This window comes from Coturnix japonica, chromosome 12, assembly GCF_001577835.2.
Source record: "Coturnix japonica isolate 7356 chromosome 12, Coturnix japonica 2.1, whole genome shotgun sequence".
In the NCBI taxonomy this organism is placed as follows: domain Eukaryota; kingdom Metazoa; phylum Chordata; class Aves; order Galliformes; family Phasianidae; genus Coturnix; species Coturnix japonica.
In genome coordinates, this window is record NC_029527.1 from 3,544,486 (window position 1) to 3,563,817 (window position 19,332).

The 19,332-nt window shown below is 38.5% G+C and overlaps 1 protein-coding gene across 15 annotated transcripts in view; it reads right to left on the reverse strand.

The window, feature by feature from the left end:
• Positions 1 to 19,332, reverse strand: part of IQSEC1 (IQ motif and Sec7 domain ArfGEF 1) — a 248,336-nt gene that overhangs the window by 21,797 nt on the left and 207,207 nt on the right. For all 15 annotated transcript variants that reach the window (XM_032447348.1, XM_015874694.2, XM_032447347.1 and 12 more), the window contains 4 exons: positions 15,414 to 15,696; positions 11,081 to 12,342; positions 2,509 to 2,670; positions 320 to 442 (listed from right to left, as the gene is read on the reverse strand). In XM_032447348.1, coding sequence (XP_032303239.1) covers positions 320 to 442; positions 2,509 to 2,670; positions 11,081 to 12,342; positions 15,414 to 15,696 — 1,830 coding nt within the window. The remainder of the gene's footprint in view (positions 1 to 319; positions 443 to 2,508; positions 2,671 to 11,080; positions 12,343 to 15,413; positions 15,697 to 19,332) is intronic.

Below are 19,332 nucleotides of genomic sequence, written 5' to 3' on the forward strand. Positions count from 1 at the left end.
TCATATAAAATGCAAATATTATATGCAATTATATTGATAGAGATATTAAAAAATAACTTGCATTTCTTTTTAACTGATGCAGAGCCTTCTTCATTACTGCAAATAAGTTACATGAACAGCAGTAGCATATAGAACTTCTTATTTTCATACTTACTGAAACTACCACAAGCAATATGCTGTATTTGAGACTGTACTTGGCTCACAAGGACAGTGCAAATAAGCAGGAAAATAACTTAGACTCAATTTCCCCAGTTCTCCAGTCTGACAGTTAGACAATAGCAAGTTCCACGTGACTGAATAATTTATTTCAGTGTTATACCTAAAAGCTTCAATGAGCCGTTCTACTTTCTGGGCTTCTCCTTGAACACGGATATGAGCCTGAAATTTCCTGAGTGCTTCATCCAGTTCCATTGTTGAGAAGTCCATCTCGTCCACAACACAACTGGGATAAAAACAAAAGCCACTGGGTTATTTAATTTCCAGCAGTACAGCACTGTAGGTAAGATTTTGAGACCAAAAAGCCTTTTCACATTTTATGGAGTTGTTTGAAACCCCTCAGCAGCAACTGCAATAACTGTAGGTGAATTATGAAGGAAGGATTGCAAAGAACAGATCAATAAGAAAGTGTATGTGTAAGGAGGCTCTTATTTGTGGTTGGGTATTTTTTATTTTATTTTATCTTTTTTTATTTAGCAGTAGAGTTTCTAGAGTGACAAATGTCTGACTAATCAAAGCAACATGTCATTCTCAGGAATATCAGGAATTATTATTGGGTTTATGCTTCCTGGTCAACCAATTATTATTACCCAGTGCCTACAACAAGGAGTTTATATTTTTCGAAGTATCAAATTTTGCAGCTAGTGCAATCATCTGTACCAAATGGTTATGTCTAGGAATGTTCTTGTATACTGAGAAAAAAAACTAATCTTAATACACATCTACTATTGCTTTAATTCTCATCTCCCCATCATTTTCCATGTCTTTCAGGTAACATTTACAGAAAAATAATTACTTCCTTGCTCTGAAAATACAGTGCTGACAACAAATAAAAAAGAACCAGTTAATCAACAGTGTGAACTGTGTCATTCCAACACTTTGTTTAAAGACTGCTATAAAATCACAGGCTTATGAATTTCCTTTGGTTAAACTTTGCTTTTAGTTTTTAAATAACCAGACATGAATCACTGCAAGTAATAGCACTGTAGTGCAGGAACCACAGAAAGCAATCACAAGCTGTTTTTAAAAGCCTTTTCTTAAATGTATAGCTATACAGTGACAAATTAGAGTAGCTCACATTGTTTTTTCTAATAATATTGTAGCTACTGTAGATTCATACTAAAACAATTTATTCACTTCATATTTTTTCTTTTACGCTGAAGCACAGGGAAGCAAACAAGCCTGGTATTTCTCACACCCCTTGCAATCCACACCTAAAAACCTCTTATCAATTCTGCAGTAATGTTCACATTTTTTCCCACCTATTGTAAGCTCTCTAACACCTAAAAACCTCTTTTCTCCACCAAAGATGAATGGCACACGTGCAGGCAAGCTGGAGTCCAACTGTAGTAATTAGAACAGACAAGAACCTCCAGAAAAATGCTGGCCAGCAGCGTAACAGGAAGGGGACTTAATCTTAGTAATATGAACTACAGAGACAGCAGGTACACCATTCTTAACTGGAATCAGTTAAGATTCTGTAAATATTTCAAAATAGCAAACAAGACTTTTCTAGTCCCCATGGAATGCCAAAAAGAAGGGGAGGGGTAACAAATTATTTGTTTACATCCACAGCAAGTGAAATAGTAGAGGTAATAAGTCTTGGTGCGCTTGTCAAATCTGATGAATTTTTGTTAACAGTAGTTAACAAAATGATACCCTTTGATATCAATATCATAATAATGGTGATGAAGAGAATGTGATCAAAAGGACTTTAGACACTGCGGGACATCTTGGCCATGTAGGCTTTCCAGGTAAGAATATACATTTTAAATGAACACTCTTCAAATAAGTCAACTTTTAAAATTCTTTTTTAATTATTATTTTCACTCTACTCTGTATATACAGATGGAAATTAATGACCAAACTGCTCAAGCTTAGTTTTCTCATTCAGCTTTTCTTTTTTTAAACAATACAAACAGATTTTGTTTATCTAATCTTTTGAAAATGAACAGTTTGCACAGAACTTGTCAGCGTATGTCTGCGCACACTAAAATCCCGGTTAATCTAACACTTAGGCCATTTGTCTGTAATAATTATTTTTATCTTCTGTTACTGATGCAGCCTTATGTAGCATACAGTATTATTTTGTTTTGTTCAGTACATTATTATCATTCTATGCTCTAGAGGGAGGTGTCACTGTCTAAACCTTAGAATCTGGTTTCCTCCTCCCTCCCTCAGAACAACATCCAGAGAGATGTAGAAACATGCAGCACAAAACTTCCTCTACCCTGATGAAACATCTTATTGTGGACTAAAATATGTTCAGTCCTCCCTACATACAATACTCACTCCAACACATCTCGGTTGAACTGTTTTTGTCGATTTCCCAGAAATTCTCCAATCATTTGTCTGCTGAGACCTTTTCTCTGCAGGAGAAAGTGAGCAACTCCAACTGGAGTGTCAGGCACGAAACCTCGCTCAATTAGGTACTGGACTCCTTTTTCAGGTTTTCTGAGGAGAGAAATGAGAAGACAAAACAATGTTTATTATTTTTTTTTATACTGAAGGCACCTGACTAAAACTTTGTAGCAGTTTTACTATCACTTCTCACAAACATTGCTATGGGCTCATATAGATTCAGGGTAAATGTAAATGCCACAGAGCACACTGTTTGCTGTTAATAGCTTACTAACTTTGAAACAGACCTTTACATGCTTTTACACATTTCCTCTTCCATTCCCTTTTCCAAAGAGAAGCTTTACATGTTAGCTTCAGGAGTGAAAGTCACAGCACTTGTCAGAGCAAAAGACAAGCCCCCAAAAACTCGGAAAGTAACAGAAGAACGTTAAACTGTTTGTTGGGGAGGAGAGTTGGGAAATGAAGCGATTTCTGGCAATAAATATAATTCTTATAAAGACAAATTCTGCTTACAAAGTGATGCAAGACTCCCCTCACAGCATGCATTATGCAGTGCACTTTCCAGCAGCATGGAACAACACATAAACATAAGTTCTCTTCAAGACAGTAAAGGAATGTCTTTACAGAATCAGTAATTCTACCACCATCTTTATTTTGCAAGGAATTATAATATAGTGTCCACCCTCAGGAGTGAATGACATGAACCACTTCTGACCAATGAGAACTGAGAGTATATCCTTCTATATGGTTACTGCTAAGAGTCTTTCATGATTAAGAAACTATGCCTGAAAGAACAACTCAACGAAACCACTGTGCAAAGGTGTATAAAGCCTTCCTTATTTTTGACTTGTAAAATACATAAGCTTAGAAGCATCCCAAACCACACTAAATCTTTCATTTCCTTTTAAACACTCAGAGAACAGAGCTGCAAACTGGAAGCATTAAGAAACAAATGAGCACAGAAAACAACTTGCCCAAGTCTAACTACCTAATATCTAGCAATGCCAAAAGTACCTTCCGAGGTAAACTAAGTTTTTATTCACACAGTGGAAATAACCACAGACATACTGATCAGCCACTGTTCAATCTTTTCATGCTGCAGGGAGAGAATTTAATGCAGCTTCAATGGCAGCCCTCTGTTAGGGAAAAAAAAAAAGAAAAAAAAAATCTTCCTCGTCTTTAATGCTGGTTTAATACTAGAGACACTGTCCTGAAGATACTTAAAGTTCTCAAATACTAAGCATTAGCTTCTAACTAAAATCCAAGGATGGCTCTTTCAATGGATAGAATCTAAGGCTTTTTTTGGTTACATTTAATAAATCAGTGCTTTTTTAAATTTGCAGCTGTGGGAGTAACAAGCTGACTGAACATCCTCCTGCTTAGCAGACATTTTGTTCCCATGGCTCTATTTCTTCACTTGTGTTGAATGCTCTACTGCTGCTGCAGTGACTAAGAGAAGCACTGAGCCCATCTCACACCTTCTGAGAGAGAAGAAAAACTATGTACTTAAAATACTACCAACATTAATACCAAGACAATTTCTCAAAGTTCACTCAACCATGCAGCAAAGCAAAAATGAGATCAATAGGAAAAAAACTAGAGAAATGGATGGAGTCTTCCTCACATTACACAACTGGCCAATGAAGAGAAAGAGGAATCAGATGTATCCTGCATCTTCTGGTTACCTTAAGAAGAGTCTGTTGGTCAAAAAGTAAATAAAGAACTGTACTTTTCTCATAGCTTCTCTTTTTTTCCTTCATGAAATCAGAAAGGCAGTTATCCACATTACTTGGGCAGGAACCCTACAGGTTCTCCCGTACTGTAAAAGATTTCTCCCCATCAAATTATGAAATATTACTCTTCTCAATCACTTCACCTCTTTCATTCAAGACCAAACCAAAAAACTACCAGCAGACAGGTACAGATTACACCGAATTACCTGGACTAACATACATTCAGTGAAAGCTAATTTGTACTCCTGACAATAACAAAATAATTCCCTAGGAAGTGATCTCAGTGACCACTTTGATTTCATTTGGGAGCAGAATAAAGACAGGAAACTTAGTGAATGTTTGTTTTCAGAAAATAAGTAGTTAAACAATTCTACAATTACTTTCCATCTGATGGTTTCTTTATGTGACCATTTCCTAGCAAAGTGCTAGGAACTGAGACATTTCACATCATTACTTTTACTGAATGTTTAGGCTTGTCTGAAAATTATCACCTGAATTAGAATTGATTACAAATCTGTACAAAGTGCAGGGTATATGAAAGTCAGCTAAAGGGTCCAAGCAGATTAAGTCTGGGTTATTCCAATGAAGGGAAAGACTAGAATTTAAAACTATTGGAGAAATAGGGTTTTCCCATATGAGAAGCATCAGTCTCAAGGAGCAAAGCAGTTTGCACAGTGAAGAGAACCACAGGCACATCCCAGGCAGTTGCAGTGCAGTAGCTGGACAAGCCCTGGCTAGCAATAACAATCCTGAGTCATCACACTACAGCAGATTCTCTGGCTCCTCATTATTCCTTCTCTTGGCAGTGCCACGTCTGTTTTGTTTTGCTTTGCTTTTTTACTTTTCCTTTCCTCACAAGAAGGAGGGAAATATTTTAGAGAAATAAAAGAACCAGAAACACCACATGAGGATTTTCTCACCACGTCTGAACCCGCTGCATCTCTGCATTTCCCAAAGCGTAGGGAAAAGTTTCCAGCAGCCAGAACAAAACACACTCTGCTTTGAAACACGGCAGATGAAAAACCTGCTGGTTCTCTTAATACTCTGCCAGGATTGAGTATTGCTTTTGTGTTTATGCAACTGTGAAATGAGACATCAAGGAATGAGACATTACAATGACTGCACCCTTGAAATTGAGGAACAGCCCCTGCCTTAATGTTTCCAGTGTCCCTGCCCTAAATTCTCTTTCTGTACCCTCACACCCCAGCTACGTGTAACACAAGAACTTCAGCACTGATTTTTGTAGTTCTGTTGACTGCAAACAGGAAACATTAAGTCACCTTTATTTTTAAAAGGCTGCCTTTTAAATTGGCAATGCAGAAACACAGTTCAGAGAATTTTCAGCTTTTTATTGTGCAGATGCAAACTGCATATCAGAAGGCAGTCGTGCATCGTTAGAAAGGAGGTAAGAGTTTGCCCCCCTTCTCTATTTCTTAGACCTCTTTCCAAAGGTTCCTATATGCAGTTTGCTATTCCAGCTGCCTCTGTGTGCCTGCGCAAGCAGCTGCCCGCATTTTTCATTCTCAAAATGTGTTCACTTGGGATTTGGGCGAGGGGAAGAATGAATTAAAATTCTGGCATGCAGAGTCACCTCAGACGCTCAGCTGGGAGCAGTTCACCAATCGAGCTCCCCCAGGCACAGGGTCATTTTTTAATACAGGGCGGCATCCCGAGCACGCAGGCAGGCATTGTGTTCAGCAAACTGGTTAGCGATTCCTGGCACGTAGCAGCAGCAGGGAGATGTGTGCCCAGAATGTTTAAGGGCAGGCGGAGCTGGTGGAAGATGAGGTAATGGCTCTTTCACTGTTCCAGGGACATTTGCACAGTTACTACTGCTCTTAATGTAGCATTTCAAAAGACAGATTTGTTTTCAGCATCTGGTAAAGGTTATACTCCTTTCAAATGACAATAAATGGGAATTATCCTTATGCCCATATGTGAAACTAGTGTGCTTAAGTATACTATTGGTTCAATTCTTAGTTACACATTTCAGCTGTTTTTTTGGGCATGATGCTGTATGCTAATCAAAGCACCCATCGTGGAACAAAAGGAGGGGAAAAATAACCATCCTCAGGGACAGAAGATAAATCACACAGAGAGCAAAACAACACAGCTTTTTTTTTCTTTGGGTGTTCCCACTTAGGGCTAAACATTTTTAGAAATAATGGGAGTCATTCTAAAAACATTCTTTTCTTCTTACTGAGCCCTCAGCATGGCAGAGGACAAGCGACACGCAGAGCTTTGATTTTAATTTTTGTTGGAATTGTTTGTGGCTGAATAATCTGCAGCCCAGATGTCACAACAACAGGAAAGTCCCTTTCAGCATATACAAGAGGATGGCAAATAGCTCTGTTGCAAAGTCCTAAACAATCCTCCCGTCTCCGTTTTTCTACAGAATCTTTCCAAAATAACCACAGAAAGATAAATTTTGCAAAGATGTTATAAATCAGCTGGCTAAATGAAATAGTTCTAAGGAAAAAGAATATCAAGTCAGTTTCATTCAACCTTCCTCCTCTCACTTAATCTTTATTAACAAATTCTAACATCATTAAAAATACTTCCAAGTAACCCTACAGCTTATAATGCACAGGGGGACAAGTCCGACAATACGTGTTTTCAGGTCAGACATCAGAAAGCTGAATGGTATCTTAAGTGAAATTCATTAGATGTGCTTTCCATACAAAGAGATGCACAACTATTAGTAGAGTTACTACAATGTTTAAATTGATAGCTTATTGTAGAGCTTTTTCTATATTTTCCTCCTAATAAAATCTGACATTTTTTAAGGATTTTAAATGGAGAAAAGGTTTGCAGTACTTTCTGAATGTCACAGTACTTAAGATACCAAAATAACATTCCACCTCTACCTACATGTAAATGACACACAACTCCATTCAACAAATACAGATCTACAGAGAAGTAAATGACAGATGTGCCTCCTCACTAAGGCCACATATTTGTATCTCAGATTTTCAGCAGGAATTTCCCTGCAATCCAGAATTTGCCATTTCTTTGGGTGGTATCATGCTGCCAACACTTAACAAAATCTTCTTGGATCTGCCTAGTAAAATAAATACTTCAGTAAATATTCCAAGGAATCTAGACGTTCTTAAAAGCGACTACTCCTGGAATTAATATTCAAATCACATTCATAACGTTTTAATTTTAAATAAAATCACCCCCAATCAAGTAAAAAACAAAGCCAGTAGGGCTGTCAAGGATTACAGCTCCAAAGGTGATCACCCGTGATACAAACACTCACACCATTTTATAAATCCTTTGAAAGAACAGAGGAGGAGCGGCATCTTGATATTAGCATGTTCCAAAGGAAGCTGCAGAAAACTTCAGAACAGTGAGCTGTAATGCACTGGAGGCACAAAGGGAGCAGTTTTCCATCTGTGGACATAGACAACTGGCAGGGAGCCGGGTAGTGACACCGTAATGGCGGCACAAGGGAAGAGAATCTTCTAGCAATACACTGCTTCCTACATGTGCATAGCATCTGCTAACTACTGACTGCAAAGTTGACCCAAAGGTAGGATGTGTTTCCTGACACTGCTGAGGTTAAACCATGCTGCCCCTATTTTAATGTTAGAACCATCAGTGCACTAGAGTAGCAGAATGGAACCTGAGTATCCTACCAGATTGGGCTGCAATAACTGGCAAATCTGGCATTCCCAGACTGCAGTCAAAACAAGCATGAGAATAAAATCACAGCTTTTTTTTTTTTTTTTAAGCAGCAGTCAAAAGCCTTCTTGAAGTCTTATTTATAAGCAAATCAGTCTCAAAGGCTGAATTTGCATAGCCTGGGTTTGGAGACTGCAAAATAAACCTTTCTAGGTAGTGTTTTCCTTCTGCCCACAAGTGAGGGATGTTTTCCAGCATAATTTCTCCCAGACTGCATCCCTCTTAGACTGTGTTGAAGAAAAGGCCTAATTCAACACAGCTGGCCTCGCCAAGCTTCCCCAGAGCCCCTGCACTCTGAGCATGCACCTGCAATCCTTCCTTTAGGAACTCAATGAATGGCAACACACAATTGGACACTCTATTGACTGGGTCAAATCACTACCACCATTCACAAATACCAGGACTTACAGAAGCTGCATTTTAGTTGCAGATTCTTTGACAGAAATTTTTCTATTTTAGGGATACCATATATTCTAGTATAGTGAATACAACAGACCTTCTTTTAAATATGCCCATTTCCTTAACACAAAGTTTCCAAGTTAAGATCCAAGTTCTTGCTTGGAATTAATTCTATCATCGAGTGATAGAATTCCCGGAATAAATGTTTGAATCACCTATGTTTCTTTTCTCCTCTGTCCATGGTTCTCCATTCTCCAGAAGTCTTTCTGCCTCTAAGTCTTCATATAAACCAGTGATCACGTGAACCAGTTGTGCTCAACATTTATTCTGCACATAATTGGCTACTCTGATAATGAGTAAAAATCAGCACTTTGTTGTCTGAAAACATTACTGTGATAGGAAAGCCAGAAAAAAATATAAAGCAACTGTTAAAGTTTGAGGCAAGGAGAGTGACTTTTCATGGGTTATAAATCTCCACTCTTATAACATTCCTAGTGAACAAGGCAGAAGTCTTTATTACAATTTAGGCACTTAAAAGTTTCTAAATTTTTGGCATTTCAGTTAAGTAAGTAGCAAAAAAAAATTAAAAAAATCACAGGATTATTTGTTAACAAAGGTTTGGGAATCTTAATTTGCAGCTTTCAAGGATGCAACAAAATTAACACAAACCTGTTGGAAAATACATCCCTCAAATTTCCTCTGGTACATGCAGACAATTGGAAAAATCTTGCCTCCTTGTACTATGTGGCCTGGAAGCTGCTTTCAGTTCTGTGCACAGCCCTTCCGCCCGGGTGGAGCACACCCAGCACATCCTCTCAGATCTCATCACCAAGACTTGCAATCCTCCCTCACTTAATAATCACAAATGTGTCATGAATGAGGAATGATCAAGAGATATCCACATGGTTATGCAGCACTGACATGAGCACCAGAGAATATACTAAGGCAGGTATCCCATTTCATTGCAGGTGTGCATGTAGGCATGACAGGAACAGAAGCAGTTGGCAACACAAGACAGAGTGCACAGGCACGTCCCCCCCTTCTCACATGAAATGTGGGGTAGCTGCCAGGTTGCCAAGTGCTTGAACACAATCTCTGTCCCTTCAATTTACCTCAAAATATGCAACTTGCAAATCCCACTGATTCTTGAGAGCATCCTTCTGAGCATTTTCAAGAATAAAGCTTTGGAAGTTTCCCAATTACCTTTTCAGAAGAGTTTAAGGACTCTCTCTCCATTATACTCTATGATGGTTTAATACCTGACATTGGACACAGGGAAAATAAGGCTATAAATGAAACGTCACAATCTCTGTGGACCTGAAGAGCCGTAATTAAAAACAAGTTATGTGGGATACCTGGGGACTGTCTGAGCTATCAACAGAATCAAAGTGACTCAGCATAAGGTAATGAGGCTCTTCAGTTCGTTATCAATATGAGAGACAACAGGGTAAGGGAGTGCAACAACCACACAGCAAAATACCACGCACTGAGGTGCTGCCTGGAGTTCTGCACATTGCTCTGTTTTAGAACTCATTTCTATGAATTTCAAGTCATCTCTCAGACAGTCAGTATTTATATATAAATGTGTTTCTTCTTCCTGTTCAAGTCTGTACAGCAAGATCACTTAGCTCAAGAGGTATTTCAAAGAATAGTTTCTATTCTTCCCTATTCTTGAAATTTATTTTCCTCTTCCAGCCTCCTACTGATACAGTATGATATGCGACACCTGACAATTCCCAATGCTCTCATTCATCTCCACATGCTGTTTGAGCACTTTTTCCATTCACTTTTCTTTTCCTTACATCATTTTGCAATTGACTCAAAAGACTACGTTATCAAGTCTGCAGCTCACTGATCATTGACTACTTAAGGTTTAATTACTGTTTTGGTTGGGTTTTTTTTTGCACAAACAAACAAACCCCAAATATTTTAAAGGTCAGCCAACCAGTTCCAGAACCTACATCCCCATCCCACCTGCTGCTAAGAGCGTACATGTTTTTAAACCTTCTGAAAAAGCCTACATGGCCTATTTCAAAAGCGCTAAAAACTGCCAAGATCTTTGACCGCTTCCAAAAGATTAAAAGCTCTTGCAAAGAAAGGCCTATTAACTTTTAACAAAAAAAGAAATTTAAAAGAAAGCTTTCACAGCCAAACCTGACTTATCCATACTTAATAATAACCTTTGGTGATGGCATCAAAAGACTTAATTACCTGCAATGTTATAGCATATTATTACACAATGAGCCACTGATCTATTAAATCAAACAACACAAATCTCAGCACTGCTAGCCACAAGGAGGGTTGAACTCACTCAGGCTGTCATAAACTGTGAACTGTGGCCTGTGGCAGCACACTGAAATACTTCCTACTTCTTCAGAAGTTACAGTATTTTCACAGAGAAATCCTGAAGTACGATGAAGATGTCAGCTTGTACTCTAACACAAACAGCTAACATGAGCAGAGAAATTAGTTATTTGGACTAGGTAGTCTGTAATAACAACTACCTACTCTGATTTTTAGAGATATATGTGTATGCATACGAAGTATGTTACTACTTTTAGCACCTCTATGAATACACTGGGCTTATTTTTTCCAGCCAGTATCAGGCTACATTTTTACTTATCTGATTCAAGTAAAACATCCCTTGTTCCTTGGCCATGAAGAGGAAGAAACACTGTACTTACTTGTTAAAAAGGTTTAGTCCGATTCTATAATGACGTTTCCTGATAATATCGTTACTGAAGGCAGGGGAATCCCAGCTGTTACGAGTTTCTTTGTGGTACGTTTGTTTGCTTAAGGTTTGCTCCCTTAGGCTGTCTCTAGAAGAAGACTCTGAGCTGCAATTTATTGTATCATTAGAGTTGGAAGTGCTGTTGATGCTGTCATTGTCTCCATCAGAATAATCAGACTCTGATTTGCTTTGTCTGTTTGCTGTGCCATTAATAGCTAAATGACTATCTATAGGCCTAGGCCTGTGTCTTGCCTCCTGTTCCTCTCGGGATATAATCTTGGCAGGAATACTGTGAGGGATATGTTTAGGGCTTCCTTGTTGACTAGTGATTCCTCGATCATATGCATTTTGTCTCTTTAATGAACCTCTCTCTGAGCGATCGCTCAAGTCCACTGAGCTGTCACTGGGTGGCTCAATAGTTAGCAATGGTAGGTGATCCATCCTTATCCTCTGTTCCTGACATTCCAGTGAAGGGGTGCTCCTGCAGCTCGTATCAGTGTCTATCTTATCATCTTTGTGGGTCATGGACCAATACTCTTGTGAAGAGTTCACTGACCGGAGCCTCAAATCAGATTCCGTGCTGGATGGTCTGTCCACTGACTGGGAAAGTGGAAGGGGTGGAGATAACTCTTCCTCATCAATATACAATGTAACATCACTATATGAAGCTGTCATCTCATCAAGCTTCCTGTGATCCACGTTGTGTATTGGTTTAGTTTGAGCACAACTATCCCTTTCCATTTCGCGACTTCTGACTTGATCTGGAGTCTGGACTTCATCAGAATGTAGGCTGCGACAATTCAGTGCATCATCGATAGACTCTGCGAGGGATTTCACTTGCCTGGAGAAAGCATCCTCCAGCTCTGTTATAGCATCAGCAAAGTCAGTAGACGTTGCTGGAGACTTCATTGTAGCTGACTCTCCAAGGTCACTGCATTCAGATTGCACTAGGGATCCCAGCTTTGACCCATCATTTGTAACAGAAACTTGTTTTCCTTCAAAATAAGAGCTGTGGACTTTCTCAGGTCCTTCAAAGGAAAACTGCATTCTCATATTGGACAGTACAATGCGCCTTGACATACGATTTTCAGACATAGAACTTCTAAGACGCTCAAAATTTTTGTTCATCTGATACTGGCGAAAAGCCGTTTGGATGGTCCGAGCAGCATGTCTAGTTATGAGACGGCCTCCATATTTCCGTTCTAGCATTTCCACCTATGGAAGAGTGAACAGTTAGTACCCACACAAAGACCAGTTTTCTGACAGTGCTTTCATGCAATTTTCATACTACTTCAATTCTTCAAAAGTCGTTTCTTCTCTCTCATAAATCCAGGTACCCTTTTATCATTAGACATACAACACTTTAATTACTCATGTACATGCTTATGCACTCAACACCTCTCCCTGCCAGAGACCTCTGCAAGTAATTGTTAAGTTTAGATGTTGATGTGCAGAGAGGTGTCATCCCCACACACTGAGGAAGGAACTAAATGCTCATAGAAATATTCTCTGGTCCATTGTGTCTGCCATTGAGGAACAGTTGAAGAAGTATTTCTTTTGGTACTATTGGCAGCTTCAGCAGTACCTGATTCCTTGCCACATAAAGATGATCTTTCCAGCTAGGCTGTTTTTAAATGCAAATCACTGACATTTTGGTTTGTTTTTAAATACAAACCACCGATGTTTTGTCTAGTTTTGTTCTAGATGCAAAAAACCATAACATTTAGTTATCAGCATAACTGAGGAGGACAAGTGCTCAGATGTGCTCAGGTCAGGATGACTGCTAAGGAACTGCTCTTCTGACCATATTTACACTTCTTTTTAACTAAATTCACAAAGCTGTGACTGATCTCTGAGACAGGATTATGAGCACCTCTCAAAATTTATCCTTATTTGCTTTCAAAATACATTTGGCCTTTCACCTACAGAGAAAGCTATGTTACTTGTTGAACATTATGAGGCTGTGAAGTTACCTGTACAGAACTCTGAAAGTAAAAACATGACCACGACCTTCTACCACAATCCTGCTACTGTTGTCACACATTCATTACCATTTCTACCCATAGAATAGGTCACGTGTTTAAATAAGTTGTAAGAAACTGTTTTCCTGAACTAATTGCAAGACAAATGATGGGGACCTGATTTTCTATTAAATAAATAACCTGGACTTCATTCTTGCAAATAGGCTGCTGTCATTCAGTTTTACACAGAAAACGATATCATAACTGATTATCATAAATCAGGGAGTTTTGGTGGGAATTTTAATTGAGAGTATTTTGGGGCTTGCCTCGATGATTTACTAAACTTATGACTGATACTTCTAATATATTTCAATGCATATTTAACACACCTTTCAAAGCACATTTAAATTTATGTTGCCTTCAGGTATCACTTTGGACATTTTCCTAAATAATTTAAGTATCTTCTGAGATTTCACTGAGAGCTTTTTAAGAGCATTAAACAGCTCTTAGGTATCAAGCTTTCTTTATATACTGCTGTCACTTTTTACTGCGTAGTAGTCCCTGAACAAATACAAAATAACATCTGCAGTCCTCATTCTCTGTCAAACTGACATAAAAGAACACACAGAATTACCCTCTGTGGAATATCTTCAGTGCAGGACACCTCTTTAGTGAGCCTAATGCTCTGCATCAACCTCTTACGCAACACCTAACAAACGACTGCCGAGGGTGGAAAAGGCAGTAATGTTTCAGATCTCACAAGGTCTAATTTAATGGCACACCTGTCATAAGACAGATCAAGAATTAAGCACTTGATATTTCCTCAACATTTACAGGATTTGGTGAGCGTAAAAGCAAACCCAAACTTCTACTTATCTAAAACATTGGCTTCATCTTTAAGTCAGAGCTCAAGTTCTGCTCTTCCAGGGCACTCTGGAAAAACATTATATGCTTCTCCAACTTGAAATTTTAGAACAACAAACAGATGGTACATGAGACTTAGCCCCCATTATTTCACTGACTATCCACAGGCAGTCCAAAATCAAGAGTAGTTCTGTATGTTTCTTACGTATGGAATTATTCTGAATTTCATATTGCCCATGTTAACATACAATTTGGAGTGACTATGCACTATACCACAATGATCCACAGTACATAAACTTTGTGTGACAAGAGATCTCTAACAGAAAAATCAAATAAATTGAGATATGGTCTACTGGTCATTAATCACTAGTGCAATCCAGTGCATCTTACATATTTGCTTACCGTCAGCTATTTCAGGCTTGATTTGAAATGCTAAATAAGGAAATTATATGGCAATAAATATCTTTGAAATAGAACTACATTTAGAATAAGGCTTAAAAGGAAAGTTTGAGACTGACTGTCTTAGAACAACGCCTTTTTCAAGAGCAAAGATTTTGAATGACAGAATCACAGAACAGAATCATAGAATCCTTAGAGTTGGAAGGGACCTTTAAAGGTCAACTAGTCCAACTCCCCTACAATGAAAAGGGACATACACAGCTAGATCAGGTTGTTCAGGGCCTGCACCAGCCTCACCCGGCAATCTGTTCCAATGCCTCTTTACTCTCACTGTAAAAGACTTTTTCCTTGTACCCAACCTAAATCTACCCTCTTAAAGCTAGAAGCCATTTCCCTTTGTTCTGCCACTACAGACCCTGCTAAAGAACCTGTCTCCATCTTTCCTGTAGTCCCCCTTCAGATACTGATAGGCTGCTATGAGGTCACCTCACAACCTTTTCTTCTTCAGTCTGCACAGCCCCAGCTCTTTCAGCCTGTCCGCAAAGGAGAGATGTCCCATCCCTTGGATCATTTTTGTGGCTCTCCCATAGCCTCTGTGTAGTTCTTGGTAAAGCATATGGGAGTATATGGCTGAGTAAAAACTAGGGAAGACCTCAAATTTACCTCACCTCATAGTCTTGACAGAATACCAGCAAGTAACAGGCTCTTCCTTTCCTTCAGGAACAACAAAGATATCCAGACTTCAAAATCTCTGATTTTCTTCGAGAACCATCTTGCACTGTTACATCCTTCCAAATAGTATTAATCTCAAGCATCAAATCACCATTCCAGGCAGTTTTTACTTTACATTTATTTTACTTTACAGTATTAACACATCCTTTAGGTGTTTCTTTGAAGGGCATAACACAATTTAAAAAGAATTCAGAAACATTCACTTTGAACAAAGTTGGTTGCAGGAAAAAAAACAAACTGTTTTCAGCATCCTAACGGAAGTTGAAAAAAGATTTTTTCCAGCTTACAGACATGTCATTGTCATAAATGAGGTAAAAAAAGCTCAAATACCTGCTTATCCTGTAGGTCTGAAGAGAGTTCATAGCTCTCAGAAAGTGATCTTGACCTTTTAATAGCTTCTTCCTCTGCTTGTTTTCGCAGTATTGATGTTGAGTGCTGAAGTTTTGGCCTCCGAGTTCTTTGTTGTCCAGGGGAGACAGAATACAGCCCGTAAGCTGAATGATCGTAATGGTCTGGACTTATAGCTGAACTGTGTGTTATAGGTCCTTGGTGGTAAGCGGATGGGCTGTCCAAAGATGTGCCAGTTTCACTACTTGGAGCTTCACCCTCAACACTAGAGAGACATTAAGAAGACAGGAAAATTCTATGGTGAGTATTGGGTACAAAAATCCTCAGTAACAGCATAGTTTTGCTTAGTATAATTCTACAGCCATTCAGCACATTTAATTTAAAATTCAGATGCAGATATTACAAGGTAATGTGGACATTATGTTGATTATCACAGTTTTGACCGTAATCTAAACAAGTTCTGTTTTTGTTATGGAGGTGAGTCAAGCAGGAGAATGGAGATTTCAAGCATTATTTAACTTCACAGAGTAATTATTAGTAGCATCCGAAGTAACTTAGCAATTGTAATGCAAACAAAAACTTCATTTCATAGAAGATTTTGTTATGATCTTTTTCAAATTATTCTACTTCAAAATGACAGATGCTTATTTTTATCTCTTTCCTTGCTTTGACAAATAAAACCAATACTTTCTCACCACTGCATTAGAGTTCAGCATAAAAGGATTACTTTCACTTTCCTCAAAGGAGAGTTGATAGGATCTTGTGTGCTATAGTGTTTCTTGAAACTAAAGTTGGGAAAAAATATCTCTAGGAGAAATTTCATTTATTTCTCTGTAGTGAAAGATTGCTCCCATGAGATACTTTTGGCATGCTTTCTATTAAAGTATCCCAGAGGATGGTGTTTTGAGATAATAAAAGTAAAATATTTTCAGGTAGGGAATACACAATAGGAGCTACCCAGCAAATAAAACACTTTGTTTTCACATGAATGTTGTCACTGCTGTGTGATAATGAAAAAAAACCACACCAGAGCCAAACACCCCTGCATTAAAGAATTGCACAAAAGGAAATATTTTAAAACCGAATCCTAGTCGGGTTTTATACTGATGCAGTGATGACTATTTAATGGTAATTTTGATTTGCTTCATACCTACATTAGGACATTCTCACATTACAACAGCATTTCACATAAATATTTACTCTTTTTCTCATACAATGTACAGAGAGTATTGATAGAAAATAAAATTCTATTTAACATATATGTATATTTTTAATCAGAGACACAGTAAATGCTCCTTCACATACACACACACTAACGTGAGCACTCACAACACTTCCCCTACCTTTTGTTTTAGAAACTGGTACCTCCAGACTCTAAAGGAATACAATTCCACATGCTCCATACAGTATGCTCTGGTACATATACTGCTTTCATTCACATGTACACGAACATAAAACACAAAGCCCTTCTGTAGCCTCTTGGCAATGAAACACTGCTATCCTCGCTACACACACATACCACAGCAGTCCCTGCAGCAGTTCAAAGTACAGAGCGACTTCTGAAAGAACATTCTCCACTGGTCTGCAGTGCCAGAAGAGATCAAGGTTAACACTGTCAAAACTCTCCTAGCTTGAACACTGCGTACTTTTTAAAGCACGGGGAAAAACAAGTCCCTTAGATGTCTCAAAATGTTTCTATAAACATGTGGAACTGAAGTTTCTCTTTCTTTGCAAATCCTCTTCCTTTGCCCATCAAAATATGACTCTACCCAAAAGGTATTTTCAAACATACTTCACTCAAGCTGGAAATATTTTCAGTCTACACACATCACTTTTTCCAAAAAGGAAGCTGACAGGAAACTAAATCCCCTTCCCTCAATGACACAGATGGCTTTCAACTTAAAAATGATAAACGACCTGGAGTTTTGAGGGTGACATTGAAACTGTGTAACCGCCCATTAAAAGCAACAAATTATTCTCTCTAAAGCAGCCTTTCAGTACATTTGTACTGCTCTAAACCCTTCACGTTCTCTCTTTAAATACTAAAATATAATTCTCTGCACTGTTGAACTAAGAAACTATCACAGGCTACTAATTTAAATCTTATTTGTAAGTACTTTTCTTACACATACAGTAAATTTGTTTTAAAAGCCAGTCAAAATAAACATGAATTCAATAATTCTCACTATTTCCCCCTATTTAGGTTCTGTGGCATTTTTGCTTTTCTCTTCCCTTAATTCTAAACTATTTACAAACCCTTCCACATTGATAACCATCTCATGTTGACACCTTAATAAAAATATCCACAGTGGATCACTTCATCTTTTCTCAACAGAAATATTACTGCCCTGGTTAGGAAGAAATTAGAAGCAGATCTACCCAAGGCTCTGACTAAAGCTTGAGGTTTCTTCTTTACTTTCAGTTTTTCTTTCATACCTTTTCCAGACTCAAACGTGAGCCCTGAATGAGATGGAATGCTTGACCTCACTTTGCTCACAGGCCTAATTCCCCACTATCACACGTCAGGCTTTTGAAGCAGTAAAGTAATTACCCTTTACAACATCCAGCCTCCTGCACAACAGCACAGCAGCCCTTTAAAGCGACAGAGCACGCACAGCTAATACTGCATATTTGAAAGCTTTCTCCCATTCATTTCTTCCTTGTTAACTGAAGAGGAGTTGAGCCTTCAGGCAAATTATTTCAAACCAATGAAAATTCCACTGACAAAAGCAGTTTGATTTCTTCTTATTGCTACTTTACGTGTTTGGAAACAAAAAATATTTCAATATATACAACTTGTATGAAGTTTTAATGACAACAAAAATTACTGCTCTGCTATGGAGGAATCACACACAGAGAACCGTGCAAGGAGCACACAGTTGAGAATGATCATATCCATGTCCACTCTGAAAAGCCATGTGCTCAGAATGGTACCTTTGCTTCAAACAGCCTCTGCAGGGTTAGAAGGTTCTTCCAGTTGTTCCCCTTACTAAAAATGCAACAGACAAAAACCTCGGGGGCTCTGTTCCAAGTTTGCAGCAACAGCTAGCAGAAGTTTTCTGTGACAACAGGAACAGGTGGGCACTTGGAGCATCACTTCCCTCAGTATTCACCTAGAACACACTTTCTTACATAGATAAGAAATCAAGTACCTTGAGTGCACTGCAAAAACAGACAACACAACACTACCTAGACCCAGTCAAAAATCAGAAAGAAATTCCTGCTTAGGGCCTTTGATACCCGCTACCTACCCACGTCAAGTAGAATTACTGCTAATTCCGGGACATGAACCCACAGATGAGGTCGGTTTATCTCCCTGCAATTTACCAGAGTATATTACTTGGGAAAAGAGCACGGCATCAAGCCTTCCAATTCAGGAGAATGCAGAACAGTTGAGACACGAACCTTTCATTTCTAGGACTTTAATTGTAGTATCACACTCCTGCCCTGGGGAGTAAATAGAGACTGATAATCTGCCAAGACACAAAACGAGAACAGTTGCTCGCCAGTATTTTACTGAGGAGCAGAGAGTGGAGCAGCTGAACAGCACTAAACTGAAAATGGAAACTAAATATTTAAAAATATTTAATACTATTAACATGGTGTTGCATGAATAGAACTTTAGAATAGAGCCATGGAAAATCTTTGCTATTTGAATATCTAAAATAGTTTCCTGAAAGAATGGGCAGCAATGGCTGAATCGGCATTTTATCAGAAGTAGTCACTGGAAGCATCTTCCTGCATAGAGCTCAGCTTGCACTGCTGCTAAGAAACACACTGAATCGAGGAACAATGTGAAGATGAAAAGCTTAGAGAACAATGGACAAAGTAGAGTACGGGACTTTTGACAGGTATGTGAAACTACTGGCAAAAAAATCAGATGAACTCTGCTTTTTCCAAC